The sequence below is a fragment of the Corvus kubaryi genome, unplaced genomic scaffold (assembly GCF_017639235.1).
Source record: "Corvus kubaryi isolate FWS band 111438036 unplaced genomic scaffold, C.kubaryi_AGA036_p1.0 split1-65, whole genome shotgun sequence".
In the NCBI taxonomy this organism is placed as follows: domain Eukaryota; kingdom Metazoa; phylum Chordata; class Aves; order Passeriformes; family Corvidae; genus Corvus; species Corvus kubaryi.
The window spans coordinates 4,209,965-4,230,404 of NW_024582080.1; the positions used below are offsets into that span (position 1 = coordinate 4,209,965).

At 35.9% G+C, this 20,440-nt stretch overlaps 1 protein-coding gene across 12 annotated transcripts in view; it reads left to right on the plus strand.

Annotated features, from left to right (window-relative positions):
• Positions 1–243: 243 nt before the first annotated feature.
• The window catches only part of SUPT20H (SPT20 homolog, SAGA complex component), a 29,281-nt gene continuing 9,084 nt past the window's right edge, over positions 244–20,440 (plus strand). For 5 of the 12 annotated variants that reach the window (XR_006013805.1, XM_042014267.1, XM_042014270.1 and 2 more), the window contains exons 1-18: positions 244–365; positions 2,343–2,378; positions 3,501–3,559; positions 3,643–3,709; positions 5,025–5,154; positions 5,765–5,868; positions 6,405–6,521; positions 6,659–6,712; positions 6,911–7,050; positions 8,299–8,455; positions 8,542–8,598; positions 10,211–10,282; positions 11,254–11,411; positions 13,616–13,648; positions 15,541–15,652; positions 17,823–17,931; positions 18,181–18,339; positions 20,091–20,403. Coding sequence is in view for 11 of the 12 variants with exons in the window: in XM_042014267.1 (XP_041870201.1) it covers positions 348–365; positions 2,343–2,378; positions 3,501–3,559; positions 3,643–3,709; positions 5,025–5,154; positions 5,765–5,868; positions 6,405–6,521; positions 6,659–6,712; positions 6,911–7,050; positions 8,299–8,455; positions 8,542–8,598; positions 10,211–10,282; positions 11,254–11,411; positions 13,616–13,648; positions 15,541–15,652; positions 17,823–17,931; positions 18,181–18,339; positions 20,091–20,403 (1,895 nt within the window). In the remaining variant the exon portion in view is untranslated. The remainder of the gene's footprint in view (positions 366–2,342; positions 2,379–3,500; positions 3,560–3,642; positions 3,710–5,024; positions 5,155–5,764; positions 5,869–6,404; positions 6,522–6,658; positions 6,713–6,910; positions 7,051–8,298; positions 8,456–8,541; positions 8,599–10,210; positions 10,283–11,253; positions 11,412–13,615; positions 13,649–15,540; positions 15,653–17,822; positions 17,932–18,180; positions 18,340–20,090; positions 20,404–20,440) is intronic. The other 7 variants (XM_042014275.1, XM_042014277.1, XM_042014269.1 and 4 more) reach the window with 6 other exon arrangements.

Here is a 20,440-nt window from a genome sequence, read left to right on the forward strand (position 1 = left end):
CAGTAGAGAAAAGTGTATATATACACTTATAGGCTTTTTGCTTTACTATTGAATAAAACCACTGTAAGGTGATTGTGAACAGTAGTAGTCATTGGACTGAACCTCTGCACTAGCAGCGAATGGAGCTCTTGTTCCTACTTTTGGAGGAAAGGAAACTATGCAAATGAGATTTAAGTACAATTAACCACTAAAAATGTTGTATTTAAATAAAATGCCCATTTAGTTTTTCAGTGGTATTTTTTTTCCTTGATTTTTTTTTCTTTTCAGTACCCCAAGTCTGACCATCAAATATGATTCTTTGCCTGCTGCATGAAACTCCTTAAGTACTTCTTTTGCCATTTGGCCACATGGCTTCAACTACAATGGTAAGTTAAGATTCAGATGATATATTTTCAGATCTTTTTCCTCTAGTCTGCTAGCTGTCTGGCTGATGAGAAGGATGCCATTAATATTTGACATTTTCTTTAAAAAAAACCTAGTTTGCTTTTCACTGCTGAATTCTGATATTTCCTTCTTCAGGGGTGTCTTCTTTCATAGTTTGTGAATACTACTAAACACTTACTGGCCAGTGCAGCATAGGAATTGCCTTATCAAGCTAGTGGTGTCTTTTCAGTCAGGAGTGTTGGCAGAAATTTGGGTGCATATAAATCCTGCTTCTACATAGTAGTCTTGTATTCACAGATGCTAATGTTGCCATGGGTTTTTACCTAACGCTAAGGAGTCAGTGAATTGAATATCTGAAATCATGCTGTAACCCATTAGACATAAGCACTGTAGATGTTTCTACTAGATATATCCACTTATATAGAAAGCGTCAGTATTAGACATTTTCTTAAAAACACCTAGATATTTGAAAACTTAAATGTTCTGTCGTGGCAGGTTCTACCACACAATAGCACAGTAAGTAGGTGGGGGAATTTTCATGAACAGGTAAGAAATTTTGTTTTAGGTGCATTACATGAGTGGTTTTGTTGTATATTTCTTTGTTGTTCTTTTGTTGCTGTGTAGTATGGTTTTCTTCACTGCATCATATTCTAATATTATCTCTGTAATAACTGCTGCTATCTTGGATTGGACATGGCTCATGTGTCTTCAGTTCCTTGAGGCTTGAGTAGAGGTGTTTGCTTTAAGGAGCAGCTGATAGGGATGGTTTAAACTGAGGAAATAGGGCAAACACACATTTGGGAAGAGGTACCTATTACAAATGTTCCTAAGCTTTACTGAATATTAGAGCTTGTCATATGTACATTCCTAAGGACTTTGTCCACCTGCCACCGAAGTTAATGCATTGCTTCTCTGGACTTACCTGGACATGAATCAAGACTATGGCATTCTCCTACAACACTTTGGTTCTTAATATTGTCCTCTCTTTCCTCCCTGCCCCAAATCAGTTTCATTGTCTGGTTCATTTAGCAGCTGCACATTGTTCCCACACAAAGGAAGTGTCAAAGCTTAAGTGAGTGCCAGAGAAGGAACATTAGGAGCCAAGGAAGACTTTCTTGGTTTTTTTTGACACTGTTGTCTAAAAACTTATTTATTCTGGTTTGAAATACTTGTCAAATTTTAGTCCAAGAACTCATAATTCTGATCTATGAAGCTGTTTGCTCTTTTTGAAATAGAGGTATATCAACTGCAGGTGAACTGAAGTAACAGACATTCCAAGGGAGCTAAATTCATTAAAATAAATGGTATTGAGTATACTATGCTCTGGGATATTGAGAAGCTTTTGCAGGTTTTGCTGTGTTTCATAGGGTTGGGCGGACTTTTAGCATGCCTTGGAGGAAGTCTGTAGTGGGAGCTGGTTTTGTTTCCTAGCCACCTAACAGTATGTTCATAAGGAACACTTGTCAAATTGTATTACATGCCAAAATAATGTTCTGAGCACAAGATCTTTGTTTCCATTTTGTGAAAAATAACTTGACCAATACTTGGGCACCAGTATCTAAAAGTTAAATGTTTTCTTCCTGGATGTCTGTTCAGGGATATTTTGGCCTGTTCTTTCTGTTAGTTAGTGACCAGCTTAACAAAGGAGGTCAGGTTTGCTACTTGTCGTCACTAATTTGGTTAGTATTTGCTACTGCTTTTATTAGGTGTAATTTCCATTCCTACTTATAATTCTAATTGCCTTTCATTGTTCTAAGGCTTCATAGTTTAGCCAAGCCTTGCGATGCAGTTACATGAGTTTTTAGCTGCTAAGTTTAGTATGTGCCAAAGAATTTTTGAGCCCATCTTCTAATTATAAATTCCTATCACGAGTAGTAGAATTTTTGGGGTGCTTTTAATGTATGAGGATGTTTAAACTAGTCATGTAATTTCTAAAAATCCCTTTGTGATTCTTGCAGCAACAAGCTTTAGAACTGGCATTGGATCGTGCTGAGGTAAGAAGCAGCTAAATTACTTATTTGCACATAATATATGGCTCTCACAGTTATAAAAATACAACAGCTGTTTTTTATTTCTTTTGAAAAGCAGTGGAAAACCACGTTATATAAATATATACGAATGTAACCACCTGTATATGTAACACTGAATTTGCGAAATTCTCACTGAAATTGCTGTCATGTATTTTTCTCTTACTTACTGTACTGAGAACATCAAGTGCAATGGTGATAGACTGTGCAAGTGATAGACTTGAGCTTTCCCCTTTTAAACCGGTAAATCTGTGTGTTGTGAAATAAGCAGGGCTCTACAGAGACACCTGGCAGAAATATATGGTAAAATCCTGTTTGTGTTTTTAGGAGTAGCCCAGTGAAAATGAAGAGGCAAGTGCCTTCACATTCATGTTCTTTCATGCTGACATCTGGTATAACAGTTATCTTGAACCCTGTTATGGGAAATACATGTTCCTGTGGGAGAACCTCTCTTCACATAAATTCTGAACTAAGCTGTTAATCAAAATACTTCAAACAATAGAGATTTGAAAAAACTTTGTTAGAATATAAATCACATTTACTGCAGGATGATATTTCTCTTGTTCTTTTTTAATTCAAATGTTTAATGTACATGAATTGTATTTATAATGTAAAGCTCTATAGAGAAAAATAATGTAAATGCAAAAGACAAAGTGAGAACTTCCTGAAATTATCATGTTGAAGAGTACTTGATTTGTAAATGTTGTCAAGCCAGTATGCATAAACTTGGTTATACCTTAGCGTGTTAACCACACTAATTTCAGTAGTGGTAACTAAGTACAGTAGTGTTGTAGTGTTAGTTGCTATTGTAATTACAAGATGTGAGTGTAGAATCAAGACCTTGCATGGAACTGATGCAAAGCCATGAAATGCTGTGTTTGACAGCTAAGTAGAGCTGTGTTCTTATTGATGACTGTAACATAAACCAGATGGTCTTTAGTGCACTTTTGGAACAGTCATGTACCATAACTTTTAATTGCTTTCTGTATACATGGAACGCAGTCTGGTAGTGATCTCAAGTTGTGTGATAACTAGAATTAAATTCCTTTGTAATATATGCTGGTTTTTTGGTTTACTTTTCTCTTCTAGTATATCATTGAAAGTGCCCGTCAGAGACCTCCCAAAAGAAAATATTTATCCAGTGGAAGGTACTAAGTGTTTCAGTATTTAGTTTTTTAATAGCACTTCTTTGATTTAATTTTGGTTACATGTTGAGTTTTTTTAATTTCAGAAAATCTGTATTTCAAAAACTTTATGATTTATATATTGAAGAATGTGAAAAAGAGCCTGAGATAAAGGTAGGTGGAAATTGCTGAGAAGCTTTTCATTTCTGTCTAAACAGGCAAGTTGAGAAAATACTTTGGTTTTAATTTCTTTGTTAAAAGAAGTATAAACTCTTCTTACTGTAGTAGTTACCTAAAGATAAGACTACATAATATGAATAGTAAGGCCTAGACTGGCTTGAGTGACCTGTTCATTCTGCCTTAATCCTGCGTCACCAAAGGCACTTATGTTCAAGTTCAGGGTCCTTGTCAATGCCATGTGCATTGTTGTCATTATCACTGTTTCAGAATCAGTTGCTTAGCATGACTGCCATGGGAAAAATGTGAATAATTTTTTAGACCCTGTAATTTTGTTGTAAATTCAGATTTATTTCTCCAGCTGCTGGTAAACTAAGAAGTTTTCTGAAAATTTTTCATAATATTGGCAAAGAGGCTCAAGCAGGCTTATCAATGCTAAATATACGGTGTAAAAGGCACAAATTACTTTGCTAAACTCTGAATGCAAGTGGAACAAGAAGAACAAGCTGTGGAATCTGCTGTATTGCTGCTTTCAACAAAGTAAAAATGAATGAGAAGACAAATGAGCACTCAGGTTAACTCCTAATTAATGGTTGTACCCAGAGCTGGTATTCAGAGATGAAGTGTGGCCTCCAACCAGAAGTTGTAAAATTTTCTGAGGTTTAGAATTCATTGTCTTAAGTTGTAAGGGGATTTCAAATGTTTCAATTTGTAGGATGTATATGTGGTCTCTGAAACACACTAAGTGAATTATAAAAATCTGCTATATGTGCATCAAAAAAGTAGTTTTACAGTTAAAAAAGGGAATAATGTCTGCAGCTGCTGGATGAGATTTCAGCAAATACAGACAAGAAAATGCAATTAAGAAAGCTTCCAAATGCTCCAGTTCATTATTTTAATCCTGGAGAGAAATATCTTCTCCTGTTAGGAATGTCTGAAAGTACTAAATATTTTGTTGTTGTTATCAAACAAGTTGTACTGGATTGATGATCTTCGTAGAAGTGGTACAAATAATGGTGCACGCTAGAGTTACAACATTGTAGCATAGGGGTTTTCTTATTAACTGTTGTCTGTGGACTTCCAGTTCTAGGGTTTGTAATTTAGAAGTGGGATTTTTTACAAAAATCTGTGTGTATAAGGATGTGTGATAATGTATAATATGTTCTCTCTGTTGAACACAGTACAATTAAATTTAACTGGGCTTGTTTTCATGTGTAATTTGTCATTAATCTAAATCATGTTCTAGCAATTGTTTTTATTTCTGCTAATTATTTCATAGTATTATGTTCATGAGCAATGTTTACTTTTAAAGCAGAAGCTGAGGCGAAATGTGAATTTACTTGAGAAGCTGGTCATGCAGGAGACGTTGTCATGTTTAGTGGTGAACCTCTATCCAGGAAACGAGGGTTATTCACTGATGCTCAGGGGAAAAAATGGTTCAGGTAATATTCTTCTCATGAATTTTTAAAAATACTCAGAATGCTATATAAATTGTTAGGATGTGTTGTTGCTTACATTTAACTGTTTCACTTCCAACATAGTTCTGGGGGTGGATGGGGGCAGGGAGAACAAACAACTGTACTTGAACTAAAAATTTACATAAAGCTCTAAGCTGTTTATCTACAGTGTAAATCTGTAGATAGGAGTCTTTTTGATAGCCTTCCATTCTCTTTATTTCCCCTTAGTTTCTGGAGCTGCATGTCCGAGTTTATCTCGCTTCAGGTTCCTTCTGTTGGATTGTTTCTTTCACTGCTTCCCATGTCTAGGTCTGTCTAAAGGCATTTGTGTTCCAGTTTGGTGACACGTTCATGCCATTTGTACTGTCGTGCAATAAGAGCATACGCTATGTCACTTGGAAGCAAAAACCAGCACAGTAAGAGCAAATTAAAGCTCTGGGAGCAGAAATGGATGTAGAAATTAATACTATGCAAAAAAATGGTCTGTGTGGGTAGGTTTCTGCCAACCTTGCTTTTTCCTGTGGCAAGTTTTAGGTTTCTCATTGGTAATGTTTGAACTTGAAACACAAAGGTAATGTGTTTTGTTTAAATTCAGATTCTGAGACCATTCGTCTGCCTTATGAGGAAGGAGAGCTGCTTGAATATTTGGATGCAGAGGAACTACCACCTATTTTGGTTGATCTTTTGGAAAAATCTCAGGTTTGAAAGCTTTGTTTTCAAAAAGAACTTATGTATGGTACCCAGATAGACCTTGATTTTTTTTTGAGTGCTTCACATAGGTGATTGTAAGCAGAAGACATAAAACACTTACGCATTTGAAACTGTAGTATTTAATGCCCCAAGTAAACTCTTTATCGATATATAGGGAAAAATATATATCTATATCTCCTGAAGAGAAGGAGATAAAAGAGAGATTGCTATGATTAGGGCTGTGGAACATCATCAACTCTGCTCTAGCAAAATTTCCTTTGTTCTTTATCATTATGGATAATTCCCATTTGGCATGGAAATTCCTTACAACTGCATTGCTGGTATATGAAAACACTGCATTTGAAGCTTGTATTTTTGGTATGTCTAGGTACACAGGAAAGACCATTGGTCTGAAAAACACAGTCAATAGTTTTATTCATAGTTTCACTGAATTTTATATGTTATGTAACAAACTTCTTTGTAGAGGCAGGGGCAGATTGGTAAATATTTGTTTATTCAAAAGTTGGTGTTTTTCTTTCAACCAGGTTAATATTTTCCATTGTGGATGTGTCATAGCAGAAATACGTGACTATAGGCAGTCTGGTAACATGAAATCTCCAACGTACCAAAGCAAGCACATTCTTTTGCGACCTACAATGCAGGTAAAGAAGAGCCTTGAGTAATTTCTCAGTGTTACTGTACTGTAGTTCCTAGACTGGATATGCATTGTTACTGAACATATATTAAGAAATCCTGTTATTCAGCTGAAAGCTAATTACCATTATGTCTTTTTCCACAGACTTTAATTTGTGATGTGCATTCTATAACAAGTGACAACCACAAATGGACACAGGTAGGTTAGAGGTTATTTAAAAACTTTACAGTGATGTTATAAATACACAACAAAATAAAATTTATTAAAATTTTTTGTTTGCTTAACATTTTTTTTCTGGTTTTCTAAGATAATATCCACATGCATAGGTATATAGGAACTTAACTAGTGTAAAAGTTGTCGTATTTTCATATTTATTAATAGCTGTGTATATTACAGGAGGACAAACTCCTACTTGAGAGCCAACTTATTTTGGCTACAGCAGAGCCTTTGTGTCTTGATCCTTCAATAGCAGTGACCTGTACTACAAACAGACTCCTGTACAACAAACAGAAGATGAACACTCGCCCCATGAAACGGTAGTTTTCAGTACGAAACACGTTTTCAAAGAAAAATATAAGTAATGCTTTATGTGAAAATTTAGCTGCTCCTATGTAATACCTGCTTAAATAAGAACGTGTCAGAAACAGTAAGAAATTATATCATATTTTTAAGTGCTCAATATTGTATTATATTTCAGTTACTAGTAGATGCTTTAGTATGCTAATTTTTGTATCAAAGGAAAGTGTGTATATTTATTTTCTTAACATGATCTGTTATATTTGCAGTTTGGATTTGGGGTTTTTTTTGCATAGATTTTGTGTAAGCAAAGTCAGATGGCAGCTCAGTAATGTAAAATACATAAATATTTTGTTGCATATTGGTCTCTAATTTGTTAAAAGTTATGTATAAGTTTAATCCTGAATGAACAAATGAAAGGAATTATTTGTCTATTTGATGTTGGGGCCAAAAAGAAGTGTAAGCATATAAAAATCATGGAAAAATTTAAAATAGTGTGGTATGTACTATGTACAAAATGTTGAAATTGTTTCAGTTTTGTGTATGGTTGGGCCCTTTTTTATTTCCACAGAAGCCTGAAACATTTGTTCATCATGTTTGTTCTGCCACAAGAGTTGCATTCAGTCTGTAAAAAGGAAAGATATTAATGGTCTGTCACAATTACTGAAATACTTAAAACTGGATTTGCATTGAAATACTGTGCTAGTGCCAAACCAGTGATAATTTCTAAAAAAATTTAAGTAATGAAATTGATCAAACTATCCTTGAAATTAAGACTTGGTGGTCAACAAATACTCCATTAAAATAATAGGAAAAGTGCTTAAATGAATGTACAGAATGGCATTACTGTACCTATGAGTTTGTCATGAAACAAAGACTACAGGGTAGTTACTGTCTTTATAACTTTATAGTTACATAAGTATTACAAAGATCTTTTGCTGCAACAGAAATCTATGACAATACACAAATATTTTAAGCTTGGCAACTTCTTATTTACTCATTTTGATTATGTACTTAAATTACGCATTTTAAAAATAACCCCATTCTTAGTGCTGAAACAGATGAACAGAATACAAGTATGTTTTATGAATATAATCAAGTTTTGAGGTTGTGCAGTGTGATCCAGAAAAGCTATTTCAAACTGGTATTTAAAAACTTTCTAGTCTCAATGTACGTAGCAGTGCACTGCGTATTTCTGTGTTTGTACACAAGACAGTGGAGAATTTAATGTTTATGGTTTCACAACATTAAGTGTCATTTCACCATAGGTACTTCAAAAGGTACTCAAGGTCCTCTCTGAACAGACAGCAAGAAGTAGCTCACTATTCAACTCCACCTCAGCTCAGGCTACTTGACTACTTACAGAAAAGGAAGGAGAGGAAAGCAGCCCAGCAGTATGACCTCAAAATTTCAAAAGCTGGAAATGTACGTGTTCTGAAAAGTAATGTAATACACTTCTAACTATTTAATTAAAGTATTTAATATATTAATCCTGCTTTTTCATCTTCCAGTGCGTGGATATGTGGAAACAGAACCCTTGCTACTTGACTGCTCCTTCTGAAGTAGATGTAAGACCACCAATTATGTATAATTAGCAATTATTAGAAATTGTATTATATGAATAAGTATCTAAGAAGTAACCAGTATCAAAGAATGACTTTTAAAAAAGGGGAGTGACTTTAACATTTACAATTACTTTTCTGTACCATAAGGTATAAACACAAGTTATGCCATACTGTAATGTATTGCAATTGTAACAGAATAGTTTGGATGAAGTAATCAGTGCAAACAAATTGTTAGTATTGTTCTTCCATGGGCTCAATGAGCACATGTCTATTTGAAGTTGTCTGAGAGCACAAAACCCAGAAAAACAAATGAGGTCTGTAGGTTATTTAAAAATTAGTCACTTTTCATCCTGGTAGAAATTCCTCTCTTTTGCTGTATTATACTATGGGACATTAATCTTTTGAAAAGTTTTAAATTTTATACAGAGAATTCTGGTTGAGAGTTCTTTTGTTCACTCTGTGTGCATTTTTCTCCCAGGCACATTCGCATTCTTAGTTGCTAGCACTGCTAAAACACATACTACTAGTGTACAGAAGGGACTGACAGAATATCCTGAGTTGGAAGGGACCTAAAAGGGTCATCAAGTCCAACTCGTAGTCCTGCAGGACAGGACAACCCCAAAATCATACCATGTGTTTTATGCAAACACTTCTTGCACTCAGGCTTGATGCTGTGCCCTGCTTGATGCTGGGGGGTTGGGGGGCCTGTTCCAGTGCCAGCCACCCTCTGGTTGAAGAACCTTGTCCTAATATCCAGCCTAAACCTCCCCTGACACAGCTGCAGGCCATTCCCTCAGTTCCTGTCACTGGTCACCACAGAGAAGAGATCAGTGCCTGCCCCTCCTCTTCCCCTCAGGAGGAAGGTGTAACTGCAGTGAGGTCTACCCTCAGTCTCCTCCAGGCTGAGCAGACCAAGTGATTTCCTCATATGTCTTCCCCTCCACAACCTTCACTACCCTTGTGGCCCTCCTTAGAGCACTCTCTAGTAACTTTATATCTTTCTTACATTGTGGCACCCAAAACTGCCCTCAGCACTTGAGGTGAGGCCTCCCCAGTGCAGAGCAGAGCGGGACAATCCCCTCCCTTGCCCAGCTGGCAGTGCTGTGCCTGATGCCCCCCAGAACATGGCTCCAGGCTCCCATGCTCCTGGCTGCCAGGGCACTGCTGACTCAGATTTGACTTGCCACTAACCAGGACCCCCAGGTCCCTTCCCACAAGTCTTCTCTAGTATACTGAGATTCTGAGATTTTTTTAAAAGTGTAGACTAGACAAGACTGTAGCTTTGGACATAGGGCTGGCAAGAATGCGAATTAACACATGAAATGACAGTGTAAGTTTTACAAACAAACCTCTCTTTTCACTTCAACTGTGTTGTACCTGACATAATCGGAGGCTTTAGGAATTACTGTTACTGTGAAGTTACGTAACCATTCCACATTGCAGGCAATGATTTCAATCTGTAGTCTGAAACCATGTTTCACTCTTTTGTTAAGTTTAACGTAGCAAATATGGTGTAACGCTAAAAATGTAAAGTTCTGAAGGTTCTTCAGTTAAGTTTCTCTGAATTCATAACATAGGGAATTCTTTCTTTTCTGATCTCTCTATTTTCTTTAAGGTGGAAAAATATGCCAAAGTGGAAAAGTCTATCAAGTCTGATGACTCACAACCAACTGTCTGGCCAGCACACGTGAGTAGTTTAGACCTTTGGCCAAACTTCACTGTCTCTAGTTAAAATGCCTCTTATTTCAACAAAATCAATGTAATGTGGAATAATCTTCCCTCCCCCAATTTAATTAATCTTCCATGTGTTACAGAGACATGGGAAGATTACCAGAGATACTTGTAATTTTATACAGTAAGCAAGCATGTAATCAGTCTGATTTCCTCGAATTTTCCAGAAATACAAGGATTAGCAGCTTGTACGAAAGAAAGGATAATAATTTACATGGAGCAGTACTTTGCACAACAAATTGCTTTCTTTACTCAGACACTCAAAGGCTGATGAAAAAGAGCTTTATTGAAATCAAAATGTTAAATTTTGGAAGTGATTAATATTAAATGCCTCTTACAAAAAACTCTTTCTGCAATGTTTAAGTTGAATCTTAAGATTTTTGGCACAAACTATGTGATTTGATCAGAAGTAGTAATTTAATATAATCAGACATAAATAATTGATTAATTTTTATAATTTCAGAGGCAAGATCCTATCTTTATTAACAGCATGTATCATGATATCTTTGTAGTTGCATATTGGAAAAAAGTAATACTTTCCCATATAACTTAATGTTCAGCTCCAGTATTTTACTCTGAACGTTTTTCGCATTTTCATAATTCATATAAAACTGTTTCTATATATGTTTACCCAGTCTGCCTTTCCATGTCTAACATGATTGTTTGGGGTTTGCAATATCTTTGTATTTTTAAGAGAATCTTTGTACTTTTAAGAGACAATAAACTCTTTTTCCTCTCACCCTGTTAATTTAACTTCTGGAATCAGTTTCATTTTAGATAATGCACCCCTTCCTAGAGAGTGTTACTTATGTTCAGAGTTACTTATACAATGTTTCTTACTCAATATTGTGTATAGAGCTGCTCTGTTTTACTCACTGTTTCAGCTAACGCTTGTTCAAGACTTACTAGTTCATTCTGTCTTTTTAGGAAATGAAGGATGATTATGTGTTTGAATGTGAAGTTGGTAATCAGCTTCAAAAAACAAAACTGACCATTTTTCAGTCTCTTGGCAATCCCTTGTACTATGGTAAAATTCAGACACTCAAAGGTGATGAGGAAAATGACAACCTATTAACTCCATCACAGTAAGTTACATGTTCTTTTTTAAACAATGCTGCGATCCAATAGGTGAAGGAAAACAAACATTACTTATCATTTTCAGTCATAAAAATACTCTAGAGCTAGATGTCTGATTTAAGATTTTTTAACACGAAAAAACTCAAACCAAAACAAAATGTGTACAAGCAACCATCATATTTCAAATGTGCTTTCTTGTTAAATTGGTGCATTCTTTTACATTAAAGATACATAGAGGGGAAAATAAGACTACCAGCAAATCCAATCATGCAGATTGTGGAGACACCATAAGAGATTATTGCTGCACTCTTTTTTGGTGATATTCAGAATTTTAATTGTTCTCAAAATTTGCTTGATGCTATGAAAGCATAAGACTTGACTATATTCGGTTTACTCTTAGATCCAGTTAAACTAAATAAATGAAGAAAAACATGAGCTTCTAAGAAGCTTCATAATTTTGAATTGTTTGGAATATGCTGGTTTTGGCTGTGATTCTACAAAGATTCTCTGTTCTTGGCTCTTTTTGTTGTATGTACCAGATTATTTGTGTAGAGGAACCTGTGCAGCAGAGTAGAGCCCATAAATTTCAGTAAGGCAAGGAGCAGTGAGACTGAGCAAACTTTTTAGTTCTGTTAATGAAAGTTATTTTTATCATCTAGTATGTAATCATTCTCTTATTTTTATGAAAATCTTAAAAGTATTAAGTATTAAGAATATTTTATCCCTAGACTTGAGCTATTTACTTATTATTTGTTTCCATACTGTTGTGGTTTAACCCCAGCTGGCAACTAAGCACCATGCAAGCACTCACTCCCTCCTCCCCCGGCCTCCGTGGTGGGATGGGGGAAGGAATAGCAAGGGTAAAAGTGAGGAACCGTGTGGGTTGAGATTAAATACAGTTTAGTAGGTAAAGGAAAACCCACACATGCAAGCAAAACAAAACAAGGAATTCATTCACCACTTCCCATGGGCAGATAGGTGTTTTCCTGTCTCCAGGAGGGCAGGGCCCCATCACACCTGATGGTTACTTGGAAAGACAGATGCTTTCTCTATAAATGCTCCCCCCACCCCTCTCTTCCTTCTTGCCCTGGCTTTATATGCTGAGCATGATGCTGTATGGTGTGGAATATCCCCTCCTTTAGTCATTTGGGGTCAGCTGTCCTTGCAGCTTCACTTCCCAACTTCTTGTACACCCCAGCCCTTTTGCTCATAAGAGACAGAAAAGGCCTGTGTAGGTACTGCTTAGGAATTGCTAAAACACCTATGTATTACTAACACTGGTTTCAGCACAAATCCAAAACAGCCCTGTATCAGCTACTATGGAGAAAATTGACTCTATCCCAGCCAAAACCAGCACACATACTTAGTACTGATGTTCCCTGAACAGCAGTGCTAGCTTAGAGTTCTGTAATAAGGCTGAGAATTAAATTAGTTGAGAGGTTTTAGATGCCTGGAGGGTTTTGGAAATAACTGGTAAGACACTGACAATTAAAGTTCATCAAAACTTGGATAACTCCTCATTAGCAAACTGCCATATGAAATGAAAGGAGAAGTAAGCATTTTTGTTGTTCAATAAAATCAAAGGGTTTTTTAATAGCTTTTTCTTTTTGGAGCTGGAGAAAGAGAAAGTTCTGTGAAGTTAAAAAGCATAGTAATAAGTTTGCGAGCCATAACTGTTACACAAAAGAGAGATACTTTTTTAGGAGGTCTGGAAGATCACAGGGAATTGCAATTGGCATAAGTAAAATCAAACAATGCAAACTGAACGTTTCTTAAAATATTATGCCTAAGGCTGTTTTTGACATCCCCTCAGGACACTTGTATTTCAGTCTGAGTGTACTGGTATGTTGTTAATTTATACATAACTCTTCCTTTGTACTTTTTACACTAATAATTCTGTAGCAGTTACTCACTCCCATTTTTTTTAATATATAAAATCCAAAATTTCTATATTCTGCCTTTTGCTTTGTAGGTGATTTACTATTAAAGGAGACCACATTAGATCATGTGTGTATATATTATATATATAGATAGGAAGTCAAGTGTGTTTCAAGTACTGAATAATACCCAGTCCATTGAATGGATATGTTATTGTTTGTATTTTGAGCAGGTATGAAAAAAACACAGCACTGTCATTTGTTTGAAGCCTTGTGATAATAAAAATATGTTCTTTTAGTCCAAGTCATGACTGAAAATGTACTTTACATTTTAGGTTCCTTATTGGTTCGAAGACTGATGCTGAAAGGTAAATTAATATAGTTTGTGCATCTATTTGGATTGATGACAAATAATAAGCTTTGTTCCTTTTTGGCAGTTATGGCTGCCAGTGTTATGGTTTGTGGAAACAGATGCAGAACAAATGAGGAAAAATAAGAGGAACTAATCATCATAACAAGAAGTAGGATAGTGTGTAGTTTCTGTATTTACCAAGCAAGGAAGAATAGAGGACATCAAATACGTGAGTACAGCTTGTCATGCTACCTGAACTCTGAGAGCATTGCCATTTGGTATGGTAAATTAACAGTGATGGAAATGGTTCATTTGAACTTGTTATTTGAAGTGTAATCTAGGATTTAAGATTTATATGTCTTAGTTTTGTGCACTGTGCATGTCTTGATTCAGCCTTCCTAGGGAAGCAAGTAATAAAACAGTTTTTCGGCATATTTTAGTTGTAGAATGAGTAGGAGTAGCAATTCAGGGATATCTGAGGCAGCAAAATAAGTGGTTTTTAAGTGTTTTTCAGCATGCATCACCCTAGATTGCCTGTGCATATGAGCACAGAACCATTAAAAAGCAACCTCTGTCAGAGCCAGTTGTGTTTTTGTGCCCCCATAGGATACCTCCATCTGATGTACATGCCATAGCTCTTATCCCCCTGCACCCCTTATGTGCCTGGCAAATGAGTCTTCTATTTGATCAAAAACCAGTAATAATGTTCTTTTTTTAAATAGGTAATTTTGATTAAGAAACTCTTTGCTTATATTCTCTCCTGCCTCCTTTGTGCTGATACTTTTGCTGCTTGTTCTGTAAGCTGAACTGGGGGGGGATTGGTTGGCTGAAAAGTAAAACAATGTTACAAGAGCCTAGTTTTAACTGGGATTGATTTCCTGGTCATGTTTATCACTGGGTTGCACAAGTCCTTTTGTCAGAATCAGGGTTTCAGGGACAAGGACAACTAGAAACAGTAGAGGGGGGCAGGATGACCTTTTCAAGTACATGGCATTTTATTACCCTGATTCCACTGTAATTTTGAGTCAGTCTAAAATCTAATTGCTAAAAAAGGTACACTCCCCCCTTTCCTCTGTTGTGTGTGTTGGGACCTTTGCTTATGTCTGCAGTAGGCAGGTAACAGCATATGACAGAAGCAGGGCTATATCAAAATAAAGTGTATTTCGTCACATTTAGGTGTGAGGTAATGGAAATATTCCAGCAGGTTTTCACTGAGGTCTAGTCTGCCAGAGTGTAAGTGACCACAGCACTTCAGCTTGATATTTCAAGGTCACTTTGTATATTCTGCTCATCTTTGTGAAACAGTATTCCCTCAACTTGTTTCAGATTAGTAGAGACGTATGATTCATTTTGATAGAACAGTATTTTAAACTTGTTTGCCTGATGCTTTATCAAATGTTTGTCATAATGTTCACAGAGGAGTGATTGTTCAGCCCTTGCATTTAGACTCCTCACCTGACATAGAGCTCAAGCTAAAGGAGGGTCAGCTGTTCCACAGGCAGAAGAGACTTCTGTGAAAAGATTCTGGACCTCTGTAATAAAGGGGGAATGGGATCCCCGTTGACTGACATCCCAAAGATCTGCAGTTGCTTTTGGGAATGGAACTGTTCTGTCTATTGTTTCCCATATTCTTCCAATAGAGTGCTTCTCACACTGTACTTTGCATTAGAAATAAAAGAGATTAAAAGTTAAAATGGAATAAACCTAAGAGCCCAGGAATATAATGTAGAAAGATACAAAGAGGTATAAATGTTTTTTATATGTGAATCTCTATGTTATGTAGAGATATGCTCACATAATATATAAAATATATGACTATAACATTCACAATTATGTGTTTAATCTATACTTATCTACTTTAGAAGTTCAAAGTTGTTAATCTTTTTATGTCCTCATTGTTTGTTTCAGGGTGGTGAACCAGTACCAGGAGTTAGTGCAAAATGAAGCTAAATGTACTGTGAAAATGTTTCATAATTCAAGTGGATCAGTCAGTCATCTTTCTCCAGGGAAGGAAATGGAAGTGAGTTTATCAAGTTACGCATTTCTTTTATTTGTCCTTAATTATTGAATTAGTAGAATAATTTTTGCTATCCACATTTAACAGTAAAATAACCTAAAAATGTCATCCTGAATGAATTTTTAAATGTGTTATGGTCATGATCATTCAATGTGAGTATATTGGAAAAGTTAGTGGAAAGCATTTATGTTTCCAATGTTCAAATGTTGTCTTTTAGCTGTTTTGAGGGGTGGGGGGTTTGCTATGTATCATGTAGTTAGCTCCAAAGTTTTGTTTTAGCATTTTCCCCTGTTCAGATGAAACTTTCATAGAGCAGTATAGTAAAATGCAGCTGTGTGTCTTGTTTTGCAGGTCAGTAAACACAGAAGCAGATGGAGTAGCTGAACTTCTTTTACCTTTTAGAAATTCAAATTATTTTCTCTTCAATTTGAGGAGGAAAACTTTAAAAAAAAAAAAAACCAAAAAAAAACGAAGGCAAAAAAACCTTCAAACAAAAATGGCAAAAAAATAAACCCAAACAGACAAAAAAAAACACCAAAAAAACCTCCAAAACACAAGCCCCAACAACTTTAAAGTGTGTATGTTTACATGCACACGCATTTCTACATTTCCAGTATAAATTCTTGCATTCCCTAATTTTCCTGCCTGTTGGCATTGCCTTGTGTTTTACTTGCTGCTTCTGGCCTTTTTTGGTCAGAGTCAGTGCTTTAGCAGTGAGCTGTATGTTATGCTCCACCTAGTAAATGAGATTTGTATCTACTGGGGTATTTCCTAAATACCCTAAATACCTTCCTATGAATTAAATTTCCCCTAAATATCTATTTATGAACTCCCAACAATGTGTCTCTGAAAGAGGTAGTTCCTGGTGTCAGCCAGACCAGCAGCGTTCCAAGGCCAGCAGTTGCAGAAAGGGATATGAACGTTTCTCTGTATGAGTGCACACATACAGGCATGTACATGCACGTGTGTGTATATACATTAAAATCATACAGTGATTGGGGTGGAAGGGTACTTGTGGAAGTCAACTTGCCTGCCTTTCCAAGCCTCCACCAAAAGCTGGACCAGAGTTACTCAGGTTACTGTATTTAATCATCATTGGAATGGGGCGTTGGTCTTTATTTTCAAAATCAAGAAAGCAAGAAGCAGATTTTAATAGAAGAAGAGAAAGGTAGTCCTCAGAATTTTCCTCAAAAGATTCGTTTTTATAAGCAAGCAATTAGAAAATTAGAGGGACTGTCTCTTAATACTGAGAATGAGTGGAAGCTAAGCTCACCAAAATGGGTGATTCTGCACAATGCTCTGATTTCTTAGCTCATGCACATCTGATTGAGACTCCAGTAATGAAATATTCTGTTCACTATACTGCCAGCCTCATTTCCTAGTTTCAGCAGTTTGTGAACTGTATGTTTGTGTAGACATTATTTTCATTTATGGATACCTGCTTTATAGGTAAAAACACATAGACTGTAACTGTGAATGTGTTTCACTGCTGAGTCTTTTGACAGTGTCAGCTATTGGAATAATGGATTTAGGGTCTGTTGTGAATGACTGAGAACTACAGACTCGAGTAGCTGAAGTAGATTTATGTTCAGACAACCTAATAATTAGGTTATAAGAACAAACAAAAAGGCTGCATCTTCTCTCTAAAAATATGAAGTTCTTGTCCCACTGAAGCCAGCGGGGAAATGTGTCTTGATTTCTCTGCATTCAGGATTTTCCTGAACTTATTTCAAATCCTGCTCCCAGAATGAAGAATTCTGATCCTGTTCTTTAAGTCTGTCTTGGTTGAAAATGGCAGGTATATATGAATGAATGAATGAATGAATGAAATTATGTAATTTTTCAATTAAAACCTAAATGTTCTGTTACTTCAAGTGTATTTGTCACTTTTGCATTTGTGAAAATTACTAAAAGAATTTCAGAATTATGGAGTAAATGAAACTCTTTAATTATTTTACTTACTTCTTTGCTCAGTTTAAATTTTTACCAGCATTTTCATGCTGCTTCTTGATGGTAAACATGTTATCTAAAGAGAGTTCATCTGAAATGTCTGAAAGGAATTTTGTCGTAGTTCTGAGAAGCCTTAATACAAATCAGTCAAATTGTCTTTTCTGCTAGCTATGTGGAAGCTCTTATCATTGCTCTGGTAGTGTTAATTTCTCTTTCCTCCCAGCAGCCAGAAAGTGTACCAGGCTCTGTTCAGTCTTCAGTACTGGGGAAAGGTGTAAAACACCGACCTCCTCCTATCAAATTACCTTCAAGTTCAGGAAGTAGCTCTTCAGGTAATTATTTTTTGACTCAAGTGTCTCATTTTAACATGTTCTGCCTGTTGTAAAATGACAGGATATCCCTTTAGTAAAGATCTAATAAAAAAATACCAGCATCTTATCTGTGAGAAGAGCATGGTTTTTTGTGTTTTGTTTTTGTTTTTTTTTTAAATTTCTGATTATATTGTTCACAAAATTTTATCCTAATATTCAAGTTAACATGTACTCACAGAATAGTAATGTATTTTAATTATGCTTTTTCAGGTAATATTTTTAGTTCACAACAGTCAAGTGGCCATCTAAAATCCCCAACTCCACCTCCTCCTTCTAAGCCTCCTGGTCTTTCTCGGAAACAATCTATGGATCTTAATCAAGTTAGCATGCTCTCTCCAGCTGCCATGTCTCCTGCGAGCTCTTCACAAAGTGAGTCACGACCTAAATTCTCCATTAAATCTTAGGCTTTTGCATAAATGCTTCCTGAGATAAACTTCTTAACCTGTGGAATGATGAATTTTAAGTGTACAGTGTACCCTAAATTGTATAAGTTGTGCAGCTTTAGGCAGGTCTCTTGTTCACTGTATGTATTTTATGTTTATTGTAACTGTGTTCGTTTTCTGTATATATATGTATGCACCCTCTGTGTATACGTTTTAATACATTTTATGCAATTAGCATGATCTCCTCATATATGAAAAGGCTGGTAGATGATGTGATGAGATAAAATTCCAAAGTGTAGATTTTTTTTTCCTCCAGTGTAAAAACAGTATGTTAGATCAATTTGCCTTTACGTAATTTAAGCATCTGGTTTTTTAAATGTTATAGGAGCTGGTGCAGTTGTGTATCTATGTATGTATATAATCTGATCAGTCCCAAGGTGATGATACAATAAACAATAAGATGATTTTTTAAAAACACTCCTACACTGTTTTACAAATCATTGCTGATTGCAAGTGTGGTGGTGATGCTGCTGATGATAGCACCATATTCTCAGGTGTTAAAATGCAAATTTCAATCAGAAGTGACATCCTAGTTAAAGTATTTTCATTAACACTGACAGAATCATTGTAATCATAGCTGTAGATCATAAACATTTTCTAAAACATGTATGCGTCTTGAGCCATTTCGTGAACAGATCTGTACAAAGAGGAAAACCATAGCTGCAGCTTCTCAGTTTTTTTATGAATAATTGTATACTGCACATTCCAGTATCCTGCATGGTATTATAATATGCTTTTTGCATTAAATAATTTAAAATCTGGGTAGCTCAAAAGGTGTAACTTCTCTGCCTTCTTGTTTTGCACAAGATAAAAAAGGAAACTTATGAAAGTTTTCTTCCAAAATACTGAGTCTGGTTTTATGTTAGTATTATGAATTGTGTAAATCTGCTGCACACAGTTGTTACTTTAAGGCTCTGGTCACCATTCATATTTATTTCCTTTCTTTCTGCAGGACACGAAAGCTAAAAAAAAAAAAAAAGAAAACCAAAAAAAAACAGCTCAAGCTTTTTAGGGGTTTTGTTTTGTTTTTCGATTGATAGACTTTGCCTACTGCATCCACAACAAATACAGCTGTATGTGCTACATTTAAGCAGAGGGAATTACACAGTAGATTTTAAAGATGCAGTATTATCCTCTGATTCTTAAATATTAATTAATTGCTTTTTATTTGGTCAATATTTGGCAAATGGCAGTTTGACTGTCTGATGAAATTTAGATCAGCCCCAGGATTGTTGAAATAGTACATGTTCCTGCTGACTCTCTTGTTTTCCGTATCTTTTCAACACCATGCTATTGTGCAGGCAGTACATGGATACTATTTGTTTAACAGCTTAGGACAAACATTAATTAGGTTAAAATGGTCACTAAGATATTATTTTAAGTATTCCTGAATGGAATTACAACTTAATGTACAATAAATTATGGCAGCCTTAAAGGAAAATAGAAATTGCTGTATGCCACAAGGAATGAAGCATGGCAAATGGGTTTTCTTTGTGATATACTGCATCCTTAACAATGAGTGTGTGCTGCAACACTTGTGTCGTGTAGAAATTAACACTTGCAGTCTAAAAAACAGAAGAAATTGTCAGTGCTAAGTAAGATTCCATTAACCTTATTATACAAAAAGGATTGGCCTTTTATAACAAACTAGCACTTTTTATTTTTCTCAATGAGCAGGGTCTGGAACTCCTAAACCATCTACTCCTACTCCAACCAACACCCCTTCATCGACCCCACACCCTCCTGATGCTCAGAGCTCAACTCCTATTACCCCTTCTGCCACCCCTACTCCCCAAGATTCAGGCTTCACCCCTCAGCCCACTTTGTTAACCCCGTTTGCTCAGCAGCAAATGTCTCTGAGCCAGGCACTGCCTGTAATGACCATTCCTCTTTCCACCATGGTAACATCCATTACTACAGGAACAACCTCCACCCAGGTCATGGCAAACCCTGCAGGACTTAACTTCATCAATGTAGTGGGCTCTGTGTGGTAAGTCTTTTGTTATGATGGTTTCTAAATTTACCAT